Source organism: Siniperca chuatsi, linkage group LG21 (genome assembly GCF_020085105.1).
Source record: "Siniperca chuatsi isolate FFG_IHB_CAS linkage group LG21, ASM2008510v1, whole genome shotgun sequence".
NCBI classification, from domain to species: Eukaryota; Metazoa; Chordata; class Actinopteri; order Centrarchiformes; family Sinipercidae; genus Siniperca; species Siniperca chuatsi.
Genome location: NC_058062.1, coordinates 6,256,384 through 6,279,750, shown reverse-complemented (window position 1 = coordinate 6,279,750; position 23,367 = coordinate 6,256,384). Strand labels below are relative to the sequence as shown.

General features: G+C 44.6%; 2 protein-coding genes and 1 long non-coding RNA gene across 12 annotated transcripts in view; 1 reads left to right on the top strand and 2 right to left on the bottom strand.

The window, feature by feature from the left end:
- Positions 1 to 20,605, top strand: part of arhgap23a (Rho GTPase activating protein 23a) — a 71,297-nt gene extending 50,692 nt beyond the window's left edge. For all 10 annotated transcript variants that reach the window (XM_044182600.1, XM_044182606.1, XM_044182607.1 and 7 more), the window contains 18 exons: positions 148 to 1,786; positions 6,777 to 6,932; positions 7,874 to 7,985; positions 8,103 to 8,142; positions 9,399 to 9,536; positions 9,622 to 9,930; positions 10,043 to 10,104; positions 10,214 to 10,332; positions 11,067 to 11,185; positions 11,284 to 11,436; positions 11,635 to 11,713; positions 11,832 to 11,905; positions 11,989 to 12,078; positions 12,173 to 12,298; positions 12,382 to 12,423; positions 13,298 to 13,391; positions 16,353 to 16,384; positions 16,547 to 20,605. In XM_044182600.1, the coding sequence (XP_044038535.1) occupies positions 148 to 1,786; positions 6,777 to 6,932; positions 7,874 to 7,985; positions 8,103 to 8,142; positions 9,399 to 9,536; positions 9,622 to 9,930; positions 10,043 to 10,104; positions 10,214 to 10,332; positions 11,067 to 11,185; positions 11,284 to 11,436; positions 11,635 to 11,713; positions 11,832 to 11,905; positions 11,989 to 12,078; positions 12,173 to 12,298; positions 12,382 to 12,423; positions 13,298 to 13,391; positions 16,353 to 16,384; positions 16,547 to 17,965 (4,803 nt within the window). In that variant the 3' untranslated portion in view covers positions 17,966 to 20,605. The remainder of the gene's footprint in view (positions 1 to 147; positions 1,787 to 6,776; positions 6,933 to 7,873; positions 7,986 to 8,102; positions 8,143 to 9,398; positions 9,537 to 9,621; positions 9,931 to 10,042; positions 10,105 to 10,213; positions 10,333 to 11,066; positions 11,186 to 11,283; positions 11,437 to 11,634; positions 11,714 to 11,831; positions 11,906 to 11,988; positions 12,079 to 12,172; positions 12,299 to 12,381; positions 12,424 to 13,297; positions 13,392 to 16,352; positions 16,385 to 16,546) is intronic.
- Positions 11,232 to 11,744, bottom strand: LOC122869505. The gene is made up of 2 exons (XR_006376332.1): positions 11,607 to 11,744; positions 11,232 to 11,425 (listed from the first exon to the last, which is right to left on the bottom strand). It is a non-coding gene; the product is annotated as an uncharacterized LOC122869505 (long non-coding RNA).
- Positions 20,606 to 21,289: 684 nt separating the features above from the next.
- On the bottom strand, positions 21,290 to 23,299 carry hexim1 (HEXIM P-TEFb complex subunit 1). The gene has a single exon (XM_044182612.1). The coding sequence runs from the start codon at positions 22,933 to 22,935 to the stop codon at positions 21,826 to 21,828; it is 1,110 nt and encodes a 369-aa protein (XP_044038547.1). The 5' UTR covers positions 22,936 to 23,299; the 3' UTR covers positions 21,290 to 21,825.
- Positions 23,300 to 23,367: the final 68 nt, after the last annotated feature.

Genomic DNA, 23,367 nt, shown 5'->3' with positions numbered 1-23,367 from the left:
TTATGGTCTGTGTTGTTTTCAAACTTGTTTACAGTAAGAGCACATTTTGATTTACAGTTGTCACTGCCACACATACTCACCTTTTTTTAAGCTTTCTTCCTGTCATGTCTTATCTCAATTCTCCTCCATCTTCCCTCCCTCTCCCAGGCATACTCCCAGGATGCCTACCTGAGAGGCAACGAACCCTACTCAGGGGGAGCTGAGAACCTCCCACCACCACCTCCCCTCTGTTATCCACGCACCAAGACCACACCCCCTGCTGGAGCCCCTCCGTCTGCCCCAATGGGCCAGAACCAGCTGGATAACTGGAGTCGCTGGCCAGGCTCTTCCAGCCCCTCTTCACCCCTGGACAACCGTTCCGCTGTGGGCAGCCCTGCCAGCTGGCAGGAAGGGAGGGCAGTAGAGCCAGGCGGTGTGGGTCATAGCAGCCCGGCCCACCGCACAGAGGAGATCCAGTACGGTATGACCAGCCAGCAGCCTCAAGGCCAGATCAGGGGGCGCTCCTACTCTTCCTCTTCCTCATCAGGAGGCCCGTTGTCCAGCCCGCTGCAAGTCCACTACCCTAACCACCATGCTGCCAGTTCCTCGAAGGCTCAGCCACGCAAGTCCAGCTCAGCCTGGACTAGTCCCCCCCTGCCCCAGCTCAGCCATGGCCGCAATGAGCACTGCCAGCAGGCCCTCTCTGACTGGTACTACAACCAGCTGCCTGAGCGCTCAGGATGCAGCATGCAGACCCGCCACCGCAGCTACTCTCAGGACCGGCTCAGTGAAACAAGGAGGCAGCAGCAGCGGACAGGTGGCTGGCCACACAGCGCCTCCCAGGACACTCTGCTGTTACTACAGCAGTCAGGACCAGGACTCCATGGAGAGCCCTACTGGTCCTATGGAGACTGGGAGGGGGGGCCAGGTAGGGGCCACCCAGCCTCTAACTATACCCGAACACGCTCTGAAAACCTGCTGGCACAGTACGATCGCCATGGCCGCTCGTTAGAGATGCTGGACCGAGCAGCAGCTGGACTGGTCTCGCCTCGGTTTGAGAGGCCTTCATGGCTCCAGCAGGCTCCTCAGCCGCCCCCCAGGACTGATGCCTACCCGAGGCAAGGGAGCCATTACAGTGCAGCACAAGCTCCTCCGATGTCCCGACACTCACAGTCACATTCTAAACACCACCCCCAGACTCACACCCAGGCCCACTCCCAGCCTCCGCCCCAGCAGGCTGCCCCCCAGAGCAGGCGGCTTCCCCCTGGGCAAAGCATGGACGACCAGCCGGTGGGTTACCGCAGCTACAGCCCCTCTTTTTACCGCAAGACGGGCCGCATAATGCAGCAAGCCCACTCTTTCAGGGACCCTTCATACTCTGGCCCCCACTTGAACTGGAATCCAGCACCTAAAACCAGCCCCCCAGAGGGCACAAAGGCACCCCTCACTGCCTCTACCACGTCCCCCCTTGCCTCCGCCACTCCCGAATCCCACGACAGAGCGTACAGGCCAACAAACCATGAGAGGAAACGAGGGTCAGTGGAGGGGCAGGAGGAGGCGGTAGCACAGACCCAGGAAGTGGTGCTGAGGCAGAAACCTCCCACCGGGCGGAGGAACACCCATGGTATGCGTCATCCTCACTACGCACTGCCCATGGACGGGCTAGAACCCTCTTTGTTTTCACCTGACCCCCAAGACTCAGCTCCTGCCCCTGGTTCCACAAGAGAAGTAGCCCCACACAAACCAAACGGCAACCTCGCCCCCCTATCTATAGAGGATGACTCTCTGGCCTCCATCCCCTTCATAGGTAAGCAAGGAATGTTTGAGCTTCATCCTGTGTCCCTTCTCTTACGCCTTGATCCCCTCACAAAACCTCCAACTAACCTTGAGATTTCATCGCTTCTATTATAAAATGTAATCCACATTGAGTGTTTATTGAATGTTAGTGAAATCTTAACTGAGAGGAAATGCAAAGCTATAATTCAGACAAAATTATGAGTTTGGGGAATGTGTGTGTTTCCTTAATTTCCTTCTTGTCTGTCTATTCAGGCTCCAGGCTCTTCTCAGATGCAGTTTCCATTCTCTCATTGAGATTCTGCTGATGTGTGTGTGCATTTGTCTGTGAATGTTTGCATTGGGTAGTACTGGAACTTCCCTCAGTCTTACAGACAGTATTAGTAATTTGATTGAATCATATCTGATGGGAGTTCACTAATCATGCTGCCTGCTCTCGGTCTCTAAGGGCATCTCACCATGCTGAGGATATGAGGTGGAGTCTTGACTTCCTGAATGCGTGTGTGTGTTTTTGTTTGTGTGTGAGCAGGGTAGTGCTACAGATTTACTAGAATTCCTGTAGTATGTCAGCCTGTCATCATTTCCTTTTTTTGATATTTCTTGTCTTTAGTCAGTTTAGAATTAGTTTGTAGCCATGCCAGCGGCATGTCTCTATGGAGGGCAGTGTTGTTCAGTCCGTTGGTTCACTGCTTTTGGTCTCAACAACTATTGGATGGATTGCCATGAAAATTGGCACAGATTCATGATCCCCAGAGGATGAATTCAAATTACTTTGATTATTCCTTAACTTTTTCTCTGGCACCATCATCAGGTCAACATTTTAATTTCTCCAATACTTTGGTTTATGACCAAATACCTGCAAAACTGAACATTCCCATCAGCCTCAGCTTTGTGCTTGTATGCTAATTAGCAAGTGTTAGCATGCTAATATGCTAAACTAAGATGGTGAGCACGGTAAACATTGTACCTGCTAAACATCAGCATTGTCATTGTAAGCATATTGCCATTCTAGCATTAGCATTTAGTTTAGTACAGCCTCACAGAGCAGCTAGCATAGCTGTAGACTTTTAGCCTTGTTTCATCTTAACTATTAAATTTAGAAAGCTGTATCACAAAGAGGTTGCTTTAAATCATTTTTTATTGATAGAGATGATGTAATTTTGCCTGTTAAAATATGTCTAATGAAAGAAAAGTTGCAGTCTAATCCTTTCTTAAAAGACTTAATTTAAAGGTTTGCATATGATTAATATGAAAGTTGGATTAAATGAATTAGATTAAATGAAATTATATGTTTAGGAAAACCTAATTTATAGTAGAGTACCCTAAATTTGCCATAAACCGATAATGATAATCTATAATAGCTTCTGTGCATGCAGGATATGCAGTTCTGTGTCTGTGTGACGTTGTTTGCATGAGTATGTACTGTACAGTTATGGCCTACATATGTTGGTGTCAATGGGAGGTGACTGTGGTCATGTCCCGGCTTCTTCCCTTTACTGAAAAGACCCAAAGAGAAGGGCTGCCGCAGGCTTCATATTGGCTTGTATCACTTGACATGTACAGCAGCCATTTAGTCAAACCATACGTGCATGAAGTTAGTCGGTCAGACGAGCAGAGCCTCCATCCCACTTTCACAGCCTGAAGAAAACAGCCGCTGCTTGCCCTAATGCTGAATAGATTCAAATCAGCTGACTTGGAAGCTTTGACCCAACATGGAATGGCCGTCGATATTTGAGCCAAGCCAAGCTTGGCACGAGAAAGTCATTTAAAGAGAAAATCCAGAGGATCAGCAAACCATGAGGCATCTCTCTGCCTCAGTCTGTCAGAGCACATTCTTGCCTCGTACCTTCCGAAACCAGGCAGTCAGGCTGCAGGCCGGGACACGTCTAATGACCATAAACTGAAACTAGGCTAGTTTCTCCCCATAGACAAGAACTTGCTTCTCTCTTCTCTGTCTTTCTCCATCTCTTTATTTCTCTGACATAGATGCTGATATGATCTGAGTCTGTTTGGGAACATGCGATTTAATAGGCTGTTGTCGTTCTTGTCTGCAATGCACGGACGTCTGTGAGGTAGAGAGCACAAAGCCGGACTGTGTCTGATGCCAAATATGTTTTTATGACGTCCCGTGTAGAGATATAGAACATTTCCAAACTTTGATCAAGTACTTAGTATTTTTCTATACAATGTGAATAAAACAGGAAGAGGCATGTCAACAGATGCAGCATTTTACACTGTACCCACATGGAGTCTTTCAGCATGAATCTAAGCTGTAAATTACCAGGAGGGTTTTGTGGTGGTCCTTCTGGGGAACAGTAGGGGCCCATACACTCAGCTCCGGCCCACCCTCAATGCTGCTATTGTGCTGCTCTAGAAGATGAAGGGGTTTGTGTGTCTGTGTGGGGGTTCAGTCTATGACTATCTTTACTAGCTGGACCCTGGACACAACAGACCCAAGACCAAGACCGTCTGTGCTGGCTTCTGTCCTGCTTCTGTCTTGTCTTACAGAGAGTCAGGGACCAGCCCCCTTTTTTTCTCTGTCTTTCTGTCTTAATCTCATTTTTTTCTCTCCTCTTTTTCTAGAATCTTGGGTTTCTTCTCTCTGTTTAACTCAGTCTGGGCAGTGTTTCCTTTTCTTGTATCCTTTTTTTGGTACCGACCAAAATGCGACCGTAGCACAGAGAGTATAGAAAATTGTCAAGTACTAAAAGTTGCCATCTAATCCATGGTCAGATTTATTTAGAAATTGAAAATATTAACTGGTCCCAGCTGCTCAATTATGAGGATTTGCATTTTTTTTTGTCTTGCAATATAATAAACTGAATATCTGAGACAAATCAAACAAGACATGCATTTTGAAGTCGTCACCTTGGGCTTTCAGGAAATTGTGATTTGCATTTTCACTATTTTCTGACATTTTATTGACCAAACGGTGAATCGATTAATGAAGAAAATAATTGGCAGAATTATCGTTAATGAAAATTATTGTTAGTTGCGGGCCTACACGTCTGCCTTTTCTTCAATCCAACTTTACTGATTTAAACCATAATTTTTGTTTTTTTGTAGGCTATTTCATTTAGCCATCGCTGTTGTACAGCTGTACAGCATTGAATGGTTTTGCAAAAAAACATGTTTGTATTTCTCAAACTGAGGTATTGAAAAAAGTATAATTTTGGTGCTAGTACCCTTCAACTCTAAAATAAGTAAGTAAGTAAAGACAGCCTTGCCTATAGGCTTGATAACAATGTAAGTAATCCGCTGAGTTTTGAAGGAATTTTAAAAGGCAGAACACTTATTTATGTGAAAAAGTAAAAATCCCCAAGCTTGGAGATGCTGTGCATTTTCACAGTGACGACTTGTATGTAGACGTGTTTTTAAAGTTATTTTAGACTCTTTTAAGCTCCGTCTCTGTCTCTTATTCTTTTCCTGTGTTACTTTTTTCTACTTCTACTCTTGCTCTCTCTTCTTCCTTCACCTCTCTTCCCCATGTAATCTCTGAATGCTGAACTCCATATATGTTGCAGGATGTACTTAAGAGTTGGGACAGAGTGTGCTGCAGTATGTTGCTCCCCTCTGCTGGTCCATCTCTGTCTGGTGGCTCTGAGCTCACTCTCTGGCTGCCCGTTAATGACTGCCTTTGTTAAACCCACAGCCCGGCTATTTCTGGGCCGTGCTGTAAACAGGCAGATTCCTCATCCCAGATTGGAAATGCTTTCCGCCTTATGTCGGGCGCTAGTATGCACGGGAGTGAAGAATAGAACAGCAAGGGTGGTAGAAGAAAGCCAGAGGGAAAGAGAGGAAGGTGAAAAGAGAAGAAGGTGAAAGATGGGAATGATGGCGAGGGATGAGGGATGATTGCAGGAAATTTCGGGGACAGAGAGGTAAGAAAAAGGAAATCAGAGCAGGAGTGAGATGAAATGAGAAACCACAGCAAGAATTTACAAAAAGACTATGTGGTGGTCTTTGGGGGTGGACCTCAGACTAAGTCCTTCCAGTCTGCAGAGCTGTCTGAGGCTGTGCTGCCCTCTGTTGTTCCCACGGAGAACTCCCCCGAAGCCTTGCAGCAATTCTGTCCTGACAGTTTAAAATGTCATCGGCTTCTCCTCACTTGATGCAAATATCGGGCCGTTCTCTAATCCTCTCTTCAGTCAGGAAGTGTGAGTGTGTGCTGCGGTTTCATATCCCTTTGCATCGCCTGAAACTGTTAAAGACTTGTCGCCTGTTTGACCTGTAAAGCTGCTTTATGTCTTTGTCTTCGTGAACACTGAAGCTTTCATTCATGGCATAAAAACTACCACTTAATATCTACATTCAAGTATCCACAATACAGTTTTTTTGTCCTTGTGACACTTTCTCTTGTATAAATCCTCACATGTATCATATCACATACACTACAGTAGATTTCATAAAGAACTGAAACCTGGAGCCACTAGATCTCTGTTACAAATCCCCCTCTATTAGCAACGAAATAGCTCTTCCTATGGCAACAGGAGGCACAGGTACTGCATTATCGTTTAACTATTTGCCTATTTCACCATGTGCCTGTGGAATTTTTTGTCTCTTTACTCAACTCGCATTTGTATTTGTTCCTTCCTGAGACAGTTGCACAGGTTTTAGATCATTTAGCTTCTTTTGTGGATTTGCAAATGACTGTATATGCTTGTGTTTGTGACCTGTCTTTTGTGTACTTCTCACTGGAATCAAGAAAATGCCTCATGTTCGAGTACGATTGTTGTATGTGTTGACTTTGCGGTTGAATGAAACTTAAAGGTGAAAGAAATGGAAACTGTGGGATGAATTAACTTGTTTAGTATTTCTAATGGTAACCCTGCGGTTCCTCACCATTCCTCTCCCTGAAAAACCTCTCCTCTTCCACACCTTCTCCCAATCTAACCCCTTTTACTTTCCTTCTGTTTCCCTTCTGACCTTTTTCTCTAATACCTAATCCTATCCCCTCTTCCTTTCTCCTCCTGCCTCCCCTCCTTCCCTCCACCCTCCCACAGATGAGCCGACCAGCCCCGGCGCTGATTTGCGCGCCCGCCACGTGCCGGCGTCCTCCGTGGTGTCCAGCGGCATGAATTCGGCGCCCGCTGTGGTCACCAGCCCCGCCTCCCCCACCTTCACCTTCCCCCTCACTAGGCTCTTCTCACACGACTGCAGTGAGTGCCCCCTCCCCCCCCTTCTCCCCTCCCTTCCTCCCCACTGCCTGCAGCTGAAAAGTGTTTACCTACGATGATGTATATGATCCCTCTTTTTACTTCAAAGAGGGATTGATGAAGCATGCGTTAGATTTTATAACCGTCCTTTTAGGTTATTGTCCTAAGTTATGAATTTCAAGAGGCCGTAAGGGCCTTTTTGCTATAATTTCCATCTTATCAAGTATTTTTGTCTATTGTTGAGTGTTAAAAGTTCAGCTAATTTCAACCTTTTTCTAAGTCAAATCAATTTGTTTAAAGAATTTTCCAGACTTAAGTGCAATTTGTCACGATTCTAGTACAGCAGTTAATAATGCTGTTTTCTTTTACGATACTGACACAGTATTGGAAACAGGTTAAAATAATATAACTGCACTTCAAAACAAGACTTTTGGGGCTCAATAATGGATAGAAATGCTTGCAAAGATGAGGTTTTTAGCAGTGCTGTAACATTTTTGCATGCTGTATTTGTAGATTGCATGTTGGACACAAAGAAAATGATACAAGCATGTGTTTGTTTCTTTTTCTAAAGTCAGTCAGATTCATTTAACTCCCAGTTTAGTTAAATTGGACAAACTTGCATGATACATTTCTTTAAACAAATGGCTCAAATGCATGTTAGTCTGTGTTTACTGAGGCTATACCTGCATGCCAGAGGTGAACCCACCGTTCCAGCTCATCTCCCCACCGTCCGTCCTCACCACGCCACCCATTCACTCGCCACTCAAACCCCCGACCTGCTCCACCACCTCCCGCTCCCTCCCTCGCTATCCCCTCTCCTAATCCAACACCGTCCGCTCTGGTGATTGGCATTACATCAACATTCTGTCTTTCTCTCTGTCTCTTTCTCTTTGTTCATCTTTTCTCTCTCTCTGTCTCTGCTCATTCATCCTCTCATCGAGCAGGCAGTATTAAATCCAGTCGCCGTTCCTCCTATCTTCTAGCCATCACCACCGAGCGCTCCAAGTCATGTGACGAAGGACTCAACACGTTCAGAGAGGAAGGGCGAGTCTTCTCGTGAGTACTGTCAAACTGAGACAGCCGGCTGCTTATTGGATTAAAATGACATCCATTAAATATGTGCAGGTAGACATTTTGATAGTTTACCCTCAGTTGTGTTGTTGTACTTCACAGGAGGCTACCAAAGAGAGTGAAGAGTTTCTTCACAGACGGGGTGAGTTCTTCACCTTTGATTAACACACATAAATCGACAAATTCTTCGGACTTTTCATCATCTAAACCTTATTTTTTATAAATCCTGTCCTGCAAGGTCCCTTAACCAGGTCAGGTCGACTGCTATAGCATTCACGTTATTTTGTCAGAAAATCAAACCAAGAAAACTGTTAAACTGTTAACAAGCATGCACGTCCTGCAGACTTACAGACTTAACTTACATCGACTTAATCACAGTTAACTGGTATTTGCTTAACAAATAAAGGCATAAAAACATAATTTTAAGACTTTAAAAAAAATATTTGATGTGGCTAACTACAGTGGGTGGTCAAAATTACATAAACGGTGGCTATGTTAAATCACAATTGTAGAAGCACCTAAAACAAGTGACCCACGTAAATGCTGCCAGAGGTTTCAAGTGAGGCTAAAGTGAAGCTATGCCACTTATGTTACAAGCTGATGGCACATTGAATTTCCCATCACTTTGTTTTACTTTTGTCATAAAACCGTTGAAATGTTTACCTGTGACAGGCTAAAATATAGTCTAACAGTAGCACAAGTACTGAAGAGTCATGAAGTCAGCAAACTGACTGCTCGTGGTCAGACCAGACCAAGTAAGGCTGCAGCAGCAAGTATATTGAATTGAGCAATGTTTTATTGTTTATTAATTCAACTTTTTATTTGAAAGAGGACAAATGTGTTATTTCTTCTTTGAAAAGTAGAAATGTTTTAATTTTTGCTTCAAACATCAATGTAGCTACTCAAGTGATTCATATTCGGTCTCTGTCAGCTTTAATAAAGGTGTATTAGTGAGTTTTGAAGGCAGCATTTGGCAACTTACAGTGCAGCAGCACAAAGAGGCCAGATAGTTGCTGCCTCAGCTCCTGGTGCATCAGCTGCGGGAGGAGAAGTCATGACAAGATATGCCAAACACTGGAAAACCCCTGGTCATGAGAAACAAGGGTCACACCTAAACCCTCTCCAGCACTGACTGAATGACACTAAAGATTTTTCAGCGACAACATTATGAGCATTACAAAAATGTATATCATTTATATTGTTATTTCGCCGTGAGCACACGCGGTCGCAGCCAGATATGGATATATCCTTTGATTCATTGTCAGAAATGGGTGGCCTTCTGTTGACATACCTTTCGATTACCATACTGATTTCCAGGTCTCAAGACATAAAGAGTAGAACATTTGATAGGCTGACATATCAACAAATGTTCTGAACATTTCCCTGTTTGTGTTTCAGTCTTTGGACAACCTTGGGACCGCAGAGGAGGTTCGATCTAAGCGCCACTCCACCTCAGAGCTGGGAAACATCACTTACAGCGACGTGCTGCGAGAAGGATGGCTGCACTACAAACAAATCCTCACAGAGAAGGGCAAGGTGGGCACACCAGGCTTAATTAGAAAATAATTGAAGGCAGAAAAGCATTTTAAGACTCACATCACTTCTCATCTGTCCTTCACAGAAGGTGGGCAGTGGCATGCGTCCGTGGAAGCGAGTCTTTTCTGTGCTTCGCTCCCATTCGCTGTTCCTCTACAAGGACAAGAGGGAGGCAGTGCTTCGTGGGGCCACGATCGGAGGTGCAGCTGAGGATGAGCAGCCGATCAGCATCCGCGGCTGCCTGGTGGACATTGCATACAGCGAGACCAAACGAAAGCACGCCCTGCGGCTGACCACCCAGGACTTCTGCGAGTACCTGCTGCAGGCGGAGGACCGGGAGGACATGCTGGACTGGATCAAGGTTATCAGGGAGAACAGCAAGACGGACAGCGAGGTCAGAGGACACACCGTCACCTGTCAGCTTTTAAGCTCCTCTGTGATTGTGGCTGTAGTGTGTAGTTTTTATGAGAAACGAGTCATAACGCAGATGTGTTTGTTTGTTGCAGGAGCTCGGCTTCTCCAGACAGGCCCTCATCAATAAGAAACTGAATGATTACAGAAAACAGAGGTGAGTCACCTGATAAGAGATAGTGACTGGACATAATGAAGCTGCCTTTACCACTGCACTCATCTGTCATGACTGACAGCTAAACCCGTCTCTCTGTCTCCCCCTGCAGTCCAACAGGCAGCAAGCCCGACTCCTCTCCCAGGATGCCGCGCATGAAGCCTCCCTTCCTGCTCGCCAAGGCGGAAAACGCTGCCGGGGCGCCGCGCTCCCCCAAGCAGGAGGGCAAAGGTCAGTGCCAGTTGTGTTATCAATTTACTTTACTGGAGCACTAAGTCTGCTACCCGTTCTCTCTTCACATGGAGCTCAGGTTCAGTTCACTCTTCTTGTAAAGGCACCATCAGTGAATTACTATTACATCAGACCTCCAAAACTGGAAACTGTATTATAGTTTTTGATTAAATATCAGAAGTTTGTGAGATTTATTATCACCTGGAGTGAGCATCATTTATTCTGTAAGATGAGTTGGCGGTAACTATGGCGGTACAGTTCAGGGTAATTCTGTTTTATATTTAGAGACTAGAGATTAATATTAATGCTAAGATATGTTACATCTGAGGGTTTTTTTGGGGGGGGTAAACAGTATTTTTTATTGTTAATTCAACAATATGCACAACACACAGTGGACACAAGAACTAGAGCCAAGGTACAACACTAATATGGTGTCTATTCATCATTTTTTTTGAAAGACTGAAAACAGTCATTTTTGCAACCTATCGTCCCTTTTAATTGTACTATTTGTAATTTTTAGACCAGTATATTTAAAGAAAGATGTCCATGAATTTTACATTTAAACCTGTATGTAAAGACATCAGTTCATGCCATCCCGCAATTGTAGGTGGTGTATTATCAGTCTTTTTGAGCAATGTATCTTTTCGGCAGCAATAATATAAGGACTTGGTTAACCAAGAAGCAAATACTGAGGATCTGTGTCAAGTCTAAGTTTTCGTTCGGTCTTTCTCTAGATGAGAGCAGCCCTCCGAAGTCTCCATGGGGAATCAACATCATGAAGAAGACAAAGAAGTCCGGGCCTAAAGCTTTCGGTGTGAGGCTGGAGGATTGTCAGCCGGGTGTAAATAACAAGGTTAGCTTCAATATCCTCTGTTTTACCAGAATGCAATGAAACAAGATTTTCTACTGGATGTTTTATTTGTGATTAAATTCTGTCCGTGTCCATCTCAGTTCATCCCGCTGATCGTGGAGATCTGCTGCGGTCTGGTGGAGGAGATGGGTCTGGAATACACCGGGATCTACAGAGTCCCTGGGAACAACGCCATGGTGTCAATGCTTCAGGATCAGCTCAACAAGGGCGTCGACATCAACCCTGCAGAGGAGGTGAGGAAATACAAATGCACCTGTACATTTACTGTAAGAAAAGCCACCACAGAGAGAAACATATGCCCAGATAGACGGGGAATAAACCATTTAACTGACAGGTTTCATTCAACTTCACTCAATAAATCTGTGTCAATAGATGTAGAAGGTAAAATACTATGGTCGCTTACTCCTCTCTGTGTCCTTTGCTGTCAACAGAAGTGGCAGGACCTCAATGTTGTCAGCAGTTTACTCAAATCCTTCTTCAGGAAACTTCCAGAGCCGCTCTTCACCAACGGTGAGTCCAAACATGTCATGACAAGCCATCACACATACCGTAATGCGTCACACTGCCATGCATTCATATCAAACCGTCTCACCTTACGTGTATTTTAATATTTCTAATATCTTTACAGACAAGTACATCGACTTCATCGACGCCAATCGGATGGAAAATGCATCAGACAGACTAAAGACCATGAAGAAACTGGTACGCGTGTGTGTGTGTGGCAGAAGTCAGGCAGGTTCAACAGGTTTATCAGTATTGTCATTCGTCTTGTTTCTCTTTTGTAGATCCGAGACCTCCCAGATCATTATTACCACACTCTGAAGTTCCTGGTTGATCACCTGAAGACTGTAGCCGACCACTCAGATAAAAACAAGGTGTGTGAAAGACAGTTTGTAAATGTAATTAAAATCATGTATCACTGTGATGTCTTTGGTATTAATGTCTTTTGTCTTTACCTGGTGTTTGTAGATGGAGCCTCGTAACCTGGCTCTGGTGTTTGGGCCGACTCTGGTCCGGACGTCTGAGGACAATATGAAAGATATGGTCACACACATGCCTGACCGCTACAAGATAGTAGAGACGCTTATCCAACATGTGAGAGATTGCACACACACACACACACACACGACTAATAATCCCTTTCATGCTAAATAGTTGTTTCTCTGTCATTCTTGTAGGGCGTCTGGTTTTTCGCTGATGAGCAAGACAAGGATGAAAAGGTATGCTCCCCATATTGTTGTTTTATAGCATGTGGACAGTAATGATTTATTTAGACTTACACATTAAAAATGTACTAATGTACTACAGAGACAGTAAAGATTCGGCTGAGGATGTACAGTAGCTCTTACAATGAATGTACAGTATGTACAGTAAGCTGGTGTGAAATAATTCAGAATCTCTATATTATTAACACATCGTTACAGGTTAGAAAATATTATTTTCATGAACAAAAAAATGCCACTGGTGGTAAACTTGTTTCAAGAACTTACATTAACAAACCACAGAAATGTGAAACTGCACTGCTCGGTACTGATAGCAGCCATTCGCTTTTGTAAATTCCCAGTAAGTGTCGTTTTATGGATTCTAGTGCTACAAACAACTTTTTCTGTGTTGTGACAATAATTCCTAGAAAGTCCCTGAAACAAGTCCCTGTTTAAAGAAAAAAAGTCTGTAAATCTATTCAGCTATTTACGGTAAATGATTTATTGAACATTTGTGATCTTTCTTTTGATCATACAATGTTTGCACGGTGACATGTGATCAAAGTGACTTTAAATTTGATCTTGTAGTTTGTGATTGAGAGTACAGATAAAGTTGCTAGACATCTATTCAAAAGCTGTATCTGTAGAGAAATCACATCATTCAAGATGTCAGCTCCCTGCACGCTCCACTGCATGAATAATAATAATAATAATAAAACCCTATCAATATGCAACAATAGGTTCCCTTAATCTCTAGAAATTTCAGTAAATTGATGATAGATACATCAACATGGAGATACGTTCCTGTTTTCATGTTTTAACGTAGTCACAGTAAATCACAGCCTTTTGTTGTGTAATTGAATGTTGCTGCACTTGTGTCTGTCCCATCCAGACGCCGGTGGACACGGAGGACGTGCAGCCCGCCCCCAACATCGACCACCTGCTGCCCAACATCGGCAGGACCGCTCTGCTCGGGGAGGCCTCAGGTGAGCATGTTGCGTACTGCTCTCAGCCCAATCACTGCTAGCTGTGACCAAGCCGACCAGTAGAATTCGGGTAGCTGTAATCTGCAACCCAAAATGAATGCTCCTTTCCGTTTAAAGTTGGAAGTAGAAAATCCCCCATTATTGTGTCATAAATACAATCTGAGTGTTCCAGTGAACTGAGGGGGGAAACCAGACAGCTTTTCCTTAAAACAAGAGAATACCTCTGCCAGTGTGGTGAGATGTTTTCAGTTGGAATCAAGGTATTTTGCAGAACTGAGTCTAAATTCTCAAGAAAAAGACACTTGATTCAGCAAGTAGGTAAATCAATCCTTTTCTAAAGAAAATATATTTCTAAGAATCTATAAAACTAAATGTTGACATAGTGTGCTGCCATGTTGGCATGACGTCAGATTCCTCGCTTGATTTAGATTCCTCCTCGGAAGTTTGTCCCAGTTTAAAGCCAGAATTCCCTACTTTCCAACAAGAACTGGAACGCAGCATAAGAAATGAAGTCTTACATGTGTTAGCGCTTGGACTGTTTCTGTGTTTGATAGTGTGCCTATACTTCTCTCCTTTCTGCTGACCTCTTTTTTCCCTCCACGTTGCTCATCTTTCACTTTCTCTGTACGTTTCTGCATTTCCTTCTCTTAGCTGAGCCTGTGGAGCAGCCATTGCGGTAGGATGGGAACTCCCCTGGCAATACGTGTGTGTGTGTGTGCCACTGAGTCAGTGCATCATGTTGTGAAAGTGAAATAATGTGTGTGTCTGCGTGGGCGACTGTTAGTCGGGGTGATGGTTTGTGTGTCCTTGGTCTCCATTACCCTCCTGAAAGTCAGCGTCCCCCTCTCAGTGTCACACGGAGGTCACTGTCAGAACATATCACTTACAATGTCGCCCCAGTCTGACTAATGAATTAATAGATGACTGGATGCTCTCTGCCTGTTAAAGCTGCTGTGTCTGACACTGAAGTGTAAACTGTGGTCTGTCACTGAGAGACAACTCCCTCACCGGTGCCCTGTCGTGTTGTTGCGCTCCACTCATCCTACAGGCAATTTCTGTCAGTGTAGTCCAATCATCGGGCTCCTAACCCCACTCTTAGCTCCAAAGGGACTCTAGGTGGTGCCATTTCTGAACTGCCATTTCAAAGAGAGAGAAATTTGAATCTGATTTATTTGTGTGAGGCTCCATAGTGGCCCAAACTTTCACCCTTCCTCCTCGGTTTTTCTGTCACAGGTGAACTTAAAAAAAACAAACATTAGTTTCACAAAATGTTTCTTATGTGAGGTCCAAGATAACATTAAATCCAGCTCACTGTTGACTCTGCACACAAAGAAGAAGCCCATATATATCTCAAAATCCAATGGACAAACTTGCCTCTTCACAGTCTGTACAGCATATGACACCTTCTATCCTTAGACGCTCAATTCAGGATAAGGAAACATTTCAGAAGTGGCCTTTCAGAGTGAAATCCCTCAGAAATATAGCAAAACAAGAGAAGAGCAGATTCTCTGACCTGATTACAAATTGGAGCCATATTTCCACCACTCATTTTTTCATTGATCCCAAAGCTGTTACCAAAAATTGTGACTTAGGTCACAGATTTTGATAACAACTACAATTAACAACTACTTTGATCTGTGGATTATTTTTTCAATCAGTTGTTGAGTCTAAAAATGTCTGCAAATAATGAAAAGTGCCCATCGCTCAAGGTGTCGGCATCAAATTGCTAGTTTTTTTTTTCTCAAAAATATTCAATTAGCAATCTTATAAAACAGACAAAAGCAGGGAATTCTCACATTGGATAAGTTAAAACCAGACAATGTTTATATTATATTTATTGTTAAATGACTTGATAGATTTTTTGCTCACCGACTAATCAAATACTTAACTTATTGTTTCAGGACTAGTAGTTACTCTACTGTCAGTAGAGTCTTAACATTCACTTGGTCAACCAATACGTCTTGTTTTCCTCAGCTGACCCTATAGCGCACCAAAATCTGATTGGTACATTGGTTGACCTGGAGATTTTACTCTGTAAGGCTGCTTCTCTTCCATGACAGCATCAACAACACTAATGAAATACCTGAGCTAAGCTGTGTTCTGGAAAAACGAAGGGCTTCTACTGGAGCTTTAATGGTGGCGCATGCAGGATACGAAGACCAAAGATGAAGGGTGGAAGTTTGGCCCACCACAGAGCCACCATCTGGAAGCAGCACACAAAATGCTAAACTGGATTTACTATTAATGCTGTTGGTACATGAGAAACATTTCCATCTAGAGCCCCTTAAATGGCCACCACCCCACCCATGATCCCGGGTTCCTCAAAAGATTAAGATTTATACACTATGTGAAAGACAAAAACAGTTTGTAAGAGAATGTGTTTCTTTTCATACTCTGGACTCAAAATTATTTCTGCCTTCACGCCTCCCAATGCTTCTTTCACTGATTGATGTCATCAGTGTTTTCGGTGATGTCATCGGTGTGTGCCGTGGTTTCCTAATGCAGTCTTTCCTCCAACACCAAACCCTGCTTCCCCAATCATTGTTTCTCCTCCACATACTCCAGCATGTAAATCCGTGTCTTTGTGCTGGGGTCTGTCAAGGTCGGAGGGCACAGAGGAGGACGACGAGTTCCTTCAAATTTAGCAGAGGAATTTGTCTTGTAATTATTATTATTTTTCAATCAAGAAGAGGACACAAAACTGCTGCTCACTACTTTCAACTATCAAGCATGTTGTGCTCTAGCCACACCCCAATTGGTGATGTCACAGCAGGTGTTTTCCCCTTTTCATCCCACACAGAGCAGTGCAGTAGCAGTTTTATTGTGATTTATTGTGGATTTGTCCTTTTAAAAAAGTGATGATCACACCAACTGCCTCTGTGTCCTCCACTATGACTCTTCTGGCCTTTTGTTAACGTCAGTGGTTCTGACCTGCTGATGTTTTTATTCCCTTTTCTCCAGACTCAACCAACAGTGACTCTGCTAAATCAAAGGTAACATCTCCTTACATGGTACAAGATTACTCTGGTTGTTTATATACCACTCATACACACAGAAAATGTAACGACCAGCCGTAGTTAAACATATACTAACATATATAAACATATGAAGTGTAATGTATGACAGTGTCACAGTAAAGTTTTTTCCTTTTTCAGGGGTCGTGGGGGTCAAAGAAAGACCTCACACCCAAAGACTTCCTGACTCTGTCCATCATGTCAGCTGTTACGGGCCGCAAACGCAGGAAGACCCATAACGCCCGCCGCGTGGGCAGCAGCACCGACGACGACTCGGAGCATGAGCCAATCAAAGCCGACCATCTAGGGGCAGAGGAGGAAGAGGAGGCAGAGTCGCCTGTAGGAGACACTGCTCCTCGAGCAGAGGGAGAGGAGGACGACGACGAAGAAGAAGAGGAGGAAGACGAGCAAGTTGTAGAAAGCGGAGTGAAAGAGGAGGTACAAGAGGAGGTGGTGGTGGTTATTCAGCCGTGCTGTAAAGAGGAAGAGGAGGCAGGAAGAGGGCAGGCAGCCATGTTGTTGCAGGAGGAGGAGGCACAGGCAGAGGTAAAAGGGCCACCGTGGAGAGCTCCAGAGGATGCTCGCTCTATTGTTTCTGGTTACTCCACTCTCTCTACATTAGGGCGGAGCCTGGGGTCGGAGGGGAGGGGGGATGATGCTGATGACGAGCACAGCGAGCTGGTGAGCGAGACGGACAATGAGAGCGGCTTCGCCTCGCGCTCCCTCACCCAGGAGAGACCTGATAAACACCCGACAACACCTGTGAACACACAACAGGCAGCAGCCCCGCGCAGCTTCCTCTACACACATTACAAACCCCCTGTTCTCTCACCCACAAACGTTCTCGCCCCGCCCACAGCCCTCACACATACACCGGACTCTGCGGACAGGAGTGAAGGAGGGGCACGGTCCACCACGCCCTCGTCCTCCTCCTCCTCCACCACTCATAAACTGCATTCGCGGCCTTCCTTCAACTCCCACAAGCTGATCCAGTGTGACACTCTGGCCAGGAAGAAGCTGAAGTCTGAGAAGGCCAAGGCTCGCTCCCTGGACCTGTTGGAGCTGTCTGAGGCCATGGCTCAGGGGGACGGGGCTGGTTCTGGGCCAGATGGCGCACCCAGAGTGAGGAGAGAGACTTTCAGAACCAACCCCTCCTCAGGCAGCAGCCAGGAGAGCCTGCGCCTGGCCCGGCCCAAGCCCACCCTGCAACCCACCGAGGCCGCCTCCTTCACCCCAACCGGCCCGGGTGCCAGGTCTCTGGCGGAGCAGGTCCGCGCTCGTCTGCTGGGCTCGGCCGACGACCTGCGCAGTGTGGGACTGCGAAAACCGCTGTCACCCGAGACACGGAGGAAGAGACGAGCCTGGCGCAGGCACACCGTGGTGGCCTCCCCGACCGAGACGTCCGACAAGAGACCCCCAATGACTGTCAATGACTACCCTCTGTTTCCTATCACTCACAACCAGGTCAAAACACCGGGGCTGCCTCGGGATGCAGACGGACTCAACCAAGGACCGGCTACACGTCAAGCACCCACCTCTAGATTCCACCAGTACCTGTGAGCCCTGCCAGCTGACCCCACCCTTCACTCCAATGAAAAGAGGCTGAAGCTGCTGATTCTGAAGGGGGGTCCGGGCTGAGCTGCTGACTCCCTGCAGGTCAGTAGACCGGCAGCAGTGTAAACAAGGTTGTGGTTAGTTGCCAGGTGCAACACAGTGTACCAGGTCTTTAAAAGCAGCCCGTGCTTTTCTTTTCGATAAGCTCCATTTGCATGGCAAGGGGCATTTCAGTGTTGCCAAAGCTTTTGTTGTTTTTTTTTCCTATATGTGTGCTTTTATAGAAATAATACAGAAACAGGACGGAGACACAAACAGACCTCATCACAATCAATGTTACAGCCAAGAATTCACATTTGAGTAATAACCGAACATCCTTCCCGTCTCCTCTACCATCCTGCCTGGCTCACAGACGACATTAAACAGACAAATTAAAGGGTGAAATCCCTTCAAGTGACCAGAGAAGGATGCTGAAATGCAACCACCTCTGGTTCTTGAGAGAATGGTGCTTCTTGTCAAAGTGGGGTTCAACACATATTTCTCTAAACCTACTTCAGTGAGCCAGAAGAGACCTTCAGCCTCACACACACTTATAATTACAAAAAGTTACTGGTCAGTTTTAAAACCATTTCAAGAGGGATCTCAACTGATTTTTCATATCAGTCTTCCTAATCTGTCACTCCTCAGACCAGAGACACTGTAATACTCTCATTTATACTCCAAACAATAGATCCAGTAGGTTATAAACACACAAAATACGGAAGTCTCTCTCTACTTGTTAATAATGTTTATGTGTGTTTGCGCAACATTTGTGATCATGTCTGAGCGTGCAGGTGTTTGTCTTGAACACTTTTGTAACATTTGTACAAAGCCTTGTTAAGTTAACCTTGTACATATAAATATTCTGTTATCATATTTGTTTTTACTTTTTTAGTTCTTTTTTTATGGTTTACAAAAGTGCACAGTCATTTCTTTCAAGATGTTACTTGAAATGTTTCCCTTAATATATTAATTTTTTTTTGTTTTATATTCAATATATATATTATATATATTTTGTATTAAAGTAAAAAAAGTACTTTTATTGTGATTTCACCTTTTTGGTGTACCTGTTCAAAGGAGACAAGATAAACACGACTAAACCTGTTCCTTATTTCCTCAGAGATGGCCTTTCTCTCTGATCTCAGCACTGTGCAGAAAACCTTTATCTCTTGAGATATATAGTCTTATAAATAAATTTCTCTGGTGACTATACTTCCAACAATGTTGCATCAACATGTACACAAACTATCTAACAACTACATGTAGCAGGAGGAGAAATGTAATCTGGTAATTATTACATTATATTGGAGAGTTTGCAGGCAGCTCAGCACCACACTGTGATGGCTGACCTCATTTGTTTTGTTAGTCATGTCAGGGATTACTGAGCATTGCCTCCACAGATCTGCTCATATTTACTGAGCTCAAGACAAAGTATGTTCCTTCTTGTAAAAGAGACAGAGGAGACGCCTGACAGCGTTTTACAGACTGTTAAAATGTAATGTCGCGCATACAAACGGCTACATTCTCACCTCTGTCTGTGGTGATCTATGTGTTTACATCACATCCCCTCTGAGGGTTCGTCTGTCTCACGTTTATTACCTTGGGGTTAACCTGACGAGGAGTTCATAAGGTCAGGCACTAATAAATCCTCCTTGACTGGGGAAATGGTACATTAGAGGAAATGAATACAGAATGCCTGCCCACATGAATCTATTGTTTTCATCTCTCGTCTTGGCCGTGGAACCAATTTGCCACCACGAAAAAATAACACAAACAGGAGGTGCAACTTCCAAAGCCATGTTGTTTTCACCTGACCAAATCCCACAGTAAAAAATAATAATCTTAATACTAATATTAAACAGTAAGTTACAGTCTTGTCTTACCTCAAGATTTTTTTCTACAAGTGCCTGATTTCTGGAATGTGTTTTTGTTCTGCAGTGCCATGGTCGGTTCTTATCTTTCCATTTCCTTTTGTTGTTTCTGGGTCTCCTCCCTCCTCTCCTGTGGTTGATAGTATAACTAAGGCACTGACCCAAAGATGTGTACATTAAATACAAGCAGTCTAACTGAGAGGCTGTAAACATTTTTAAAAAAAAAGCACACTTCCAAGCCAAGGACATGTCTATGCACTCTCTTTGCCTTTAACACAGGCATTAACAGCTATTACCAATGCTGCGAAGAGGGAAGAGGCATAGTATTCTCTCAGCTGCTTTTCTTAACAAACTGAGGTCATCTCTCTCTGCCTAGTGATCCACAGTGTGTGAATATGGTACACCTAACAAGCCCCACCCTAATATGGCGTTAGGTCATGTCAGACAACATTCAATTTCCTGAAGATGAACAAAAGGAAAACTCAACAGCTGGTGTTTGTTGTCTGAAATGTGATTCACCTAATGTCTCATTGTTGTATTTTAAAACCTTTTTGTACATATTATCTTAATATGTAACATATTGTATTGTGTACATTTGGAATTGCTTTTGAGTATAACTAATATGAAAAATGACTGGACTTAAAGGTTGTCTGCCTGAAACAATTCCCCTCATGGCTGTGTGCTTTAAAACAAGGTTATATGATGTAAATAAACAGAACTATGTTTAAAAAAACGATTTTCACTTGTGTTTGTTTTTGAGATTTTGCAAGACACGCGCACACACTTGGGAGAATGAGGCTCATGTAAGACAACTTAAAATAGGAGCTGAAGGATGCCCTCTAGAGGCTGCAGATGAATAAGGTCTCTCCAGGCCAAATGGCACAGATTGCCTATGCACATGAAGGAAACTTCATCTAAACTACTGAGGCTCTGTATTTTAACTTAAATGGGTAGTTTAATATTTATGCATTCTATGAAAATTAGCTGTAAAACTCTGGTTATTGAAACTCGTGATCATTCTAACCAAATACAGAGGTTTAGTAAACATTTGCAGCAGAGTATTTGGCTTTTGACATGACCAGCACTCCTCTTGTGAACAAAATCTGTTTCAAAAGAAGGGGATGAACCCATTTAGCTTTTGTTCTTGCCAAATATCCTTAACAGATTTAACTCAGAGTGGGTTAACCTTCATAAAGAGCATATCCATCATATCCCATCCCCCCCTGCTCTGGCTACAGTCCCTGTATTCTTCCTATTCAGAGCCCTCTGATGTCGTCTGTCTGGCCCATTTCAGGATCCTCACAAGAAAAGCTTTGTGATTATTTGTATGGTGACAAACGTCACATACAGTAGTTTCACACTGCAGCTTTTATGAGCTGCTTCCTGTTGTTGAGAGCAGGCTTTATAACACATGACAGGAGAATTTCAAATTTTTATTTGAACTTATGTTAACACACACACACACACACACACACACACACAACTGTTAAAATGGTCACAATGGAATTTACTAATGCAAAACAAAAAAAAACAAAACAAAAAAACAGTCTTTGCAAGCTGGCCTAATTAGCTGTAATTTGTTCTTTACCTTTTGGGAGAAAATGCAACATTCGATGTTTGTTTTTAAATTCAAAAATGTGGAACAGTAGGCCTATATGGTCAATGGATACCTACGAAGTTGAAACAAACAAAATATTCTCGTGTTGTCAGATACATTATCTTTATAAAAAGAATCTTATTTTTGAAATATTTACATTTCTTCTTAAAAAAAATTGAACAGGACACCCTTACAGTCCAAATAGAAAAGAAACGTCAAGTATTGCATTGCAATGCAAGAACTTTATCGTCCAGATGACAAACTGATTACAGAAAACTGATGACAGTTAAAAAAAAAAATGCAGAAGTCCCATGTGTTTACCTTTTTGAAAGGGTATTTCCCTACTTGAATTGTGTCCTTTAATTGGTAGTAACCTGGACCCTGTCCTTGCTCGGCTGGTTCTGCAGAAGGAGCTCCGTGTTTTGGGCCCTCAGTCTCTCCAGTTCCCTCTCCAGCTCTCCGAGCCGGACCAGGGAGCTCTCCACGGTCAGACCCCCGGGCTCCACGGCGCGCCTCAGCCGGTTGTTCTCCTCCTCCAGCCGGGACATGCACTTCTCCAGCTCCAGGTACTCCTGCACCAGTTCCTGCTTGGTCATATTCTGCAGGCTCTCGACGTGGTACATCTCATAGGTCTCGGAAAAGTCTCTCTGGAGAAACTCCCCACCTGCGTTCCCAGGTCTCCCGATGCCGTCGCTGCCTCCGCCGCTGCCGTCATCATCGTCCTCCTCCTCGTTGTCGAAGAAGTCCTCCTCGCTGCCTGTGTCCTCCATGCGGCCACCGACCCCCGAGGGTCGCCTGACCCCGGTCTCGGTGTTGAGGTCGGGCTCCTCTCGGTCGTGCTCGTCCATCAGGAACTGGGTGGTGTTATAGGGGGCCACTGGGAGCCCTTTGGCGAACATCTCCTCTCTCAACCGGGATGCCCTGGCTGTCTCTTTCTCTTCCAGGGCTTTCTTTTCCTCCCAGGAAAGTTTATAATAAGGCTTCCAGCTGCGCTTCTTCTTGGAGTTCCTGCGCCTGTGTCTCTTCTTGCCCAGACGAGCATCAAAGCCAGTGTCGGAGTCGATGAGCAAACTCTCCTCTTGCACCTGGTTTAAGGTCTCCTCCAGCGGTCTGTCTTCGCCGTTTTTCCCCTGTGAGGTGTGATTACCGTCTCCCGCTGCATGAACATCGGATTTCTGATGAGGCCGAGCTGCAATCGGGCACTTTGGGAGCTCGTTTCCGGCTGCGAAGGCAGGGCACACCCCCCTCTGTCCGCCTTTCATTTGCCATAACTTGTCTGTGTTGATATCCCCACAGTTCTCCGCCCGCTGCTGCTGCTGCTGCTTCTGGTCTCTCTGTCGCCCCCTGTCGCCATTCTCTGGTCCACCACGGTTGCTGGCTGGGAGATGCTCCAACGCGTCTCCGCTGCTCCCACCTGATGGGCTGCCTGAAGTTTTCAGGTGATGGGTGCGCTCCATTGGCTCTGTCATCCTGATGATCCGCTCTGATGGGTCCACTTTAGCGCATTTCAGATCATGTTAATGCTCTCAAAACTGAGCTTCAAAGTTCGTTAAAAGACGTTAAACTTAATTTGAACAAAAGTATACGTATTCCAGAATCGGCCGAAATCCCTAATTTTGACGTTTGAAAACAAACTCTCGCAAAATAAAAGTAAACTTCCGAACAGTAAACACTTGTTACTCCTCCAAGGGTTTGTCAGAGCAACTGTCGCTAACTACCATTAACTGTTTCGATGCTGTCAAAGCTGTCGTTCACTCAGAGACAACGTTCAACCGTCACAACAGTGTCCAGTGTGCTATTCAAGAAGAGGGAGCTCGTGCTTATATAGCAGCTCCGCCTCTAGCCGTGCGCATGCTGCTGCTTGTAACGCCTGTTGGGTTGTGGGACATGTGGTTTTAATT

Excerpts from the sequence above, each read along its gene's own strand:
- hexim1 (XM_044182612.1), bottom strand. The coding sequence starts at position 22,935 with ATGACAGAGCCAATGGAGCGCACCCATCACCTGAAAACTTCAGGCAGC.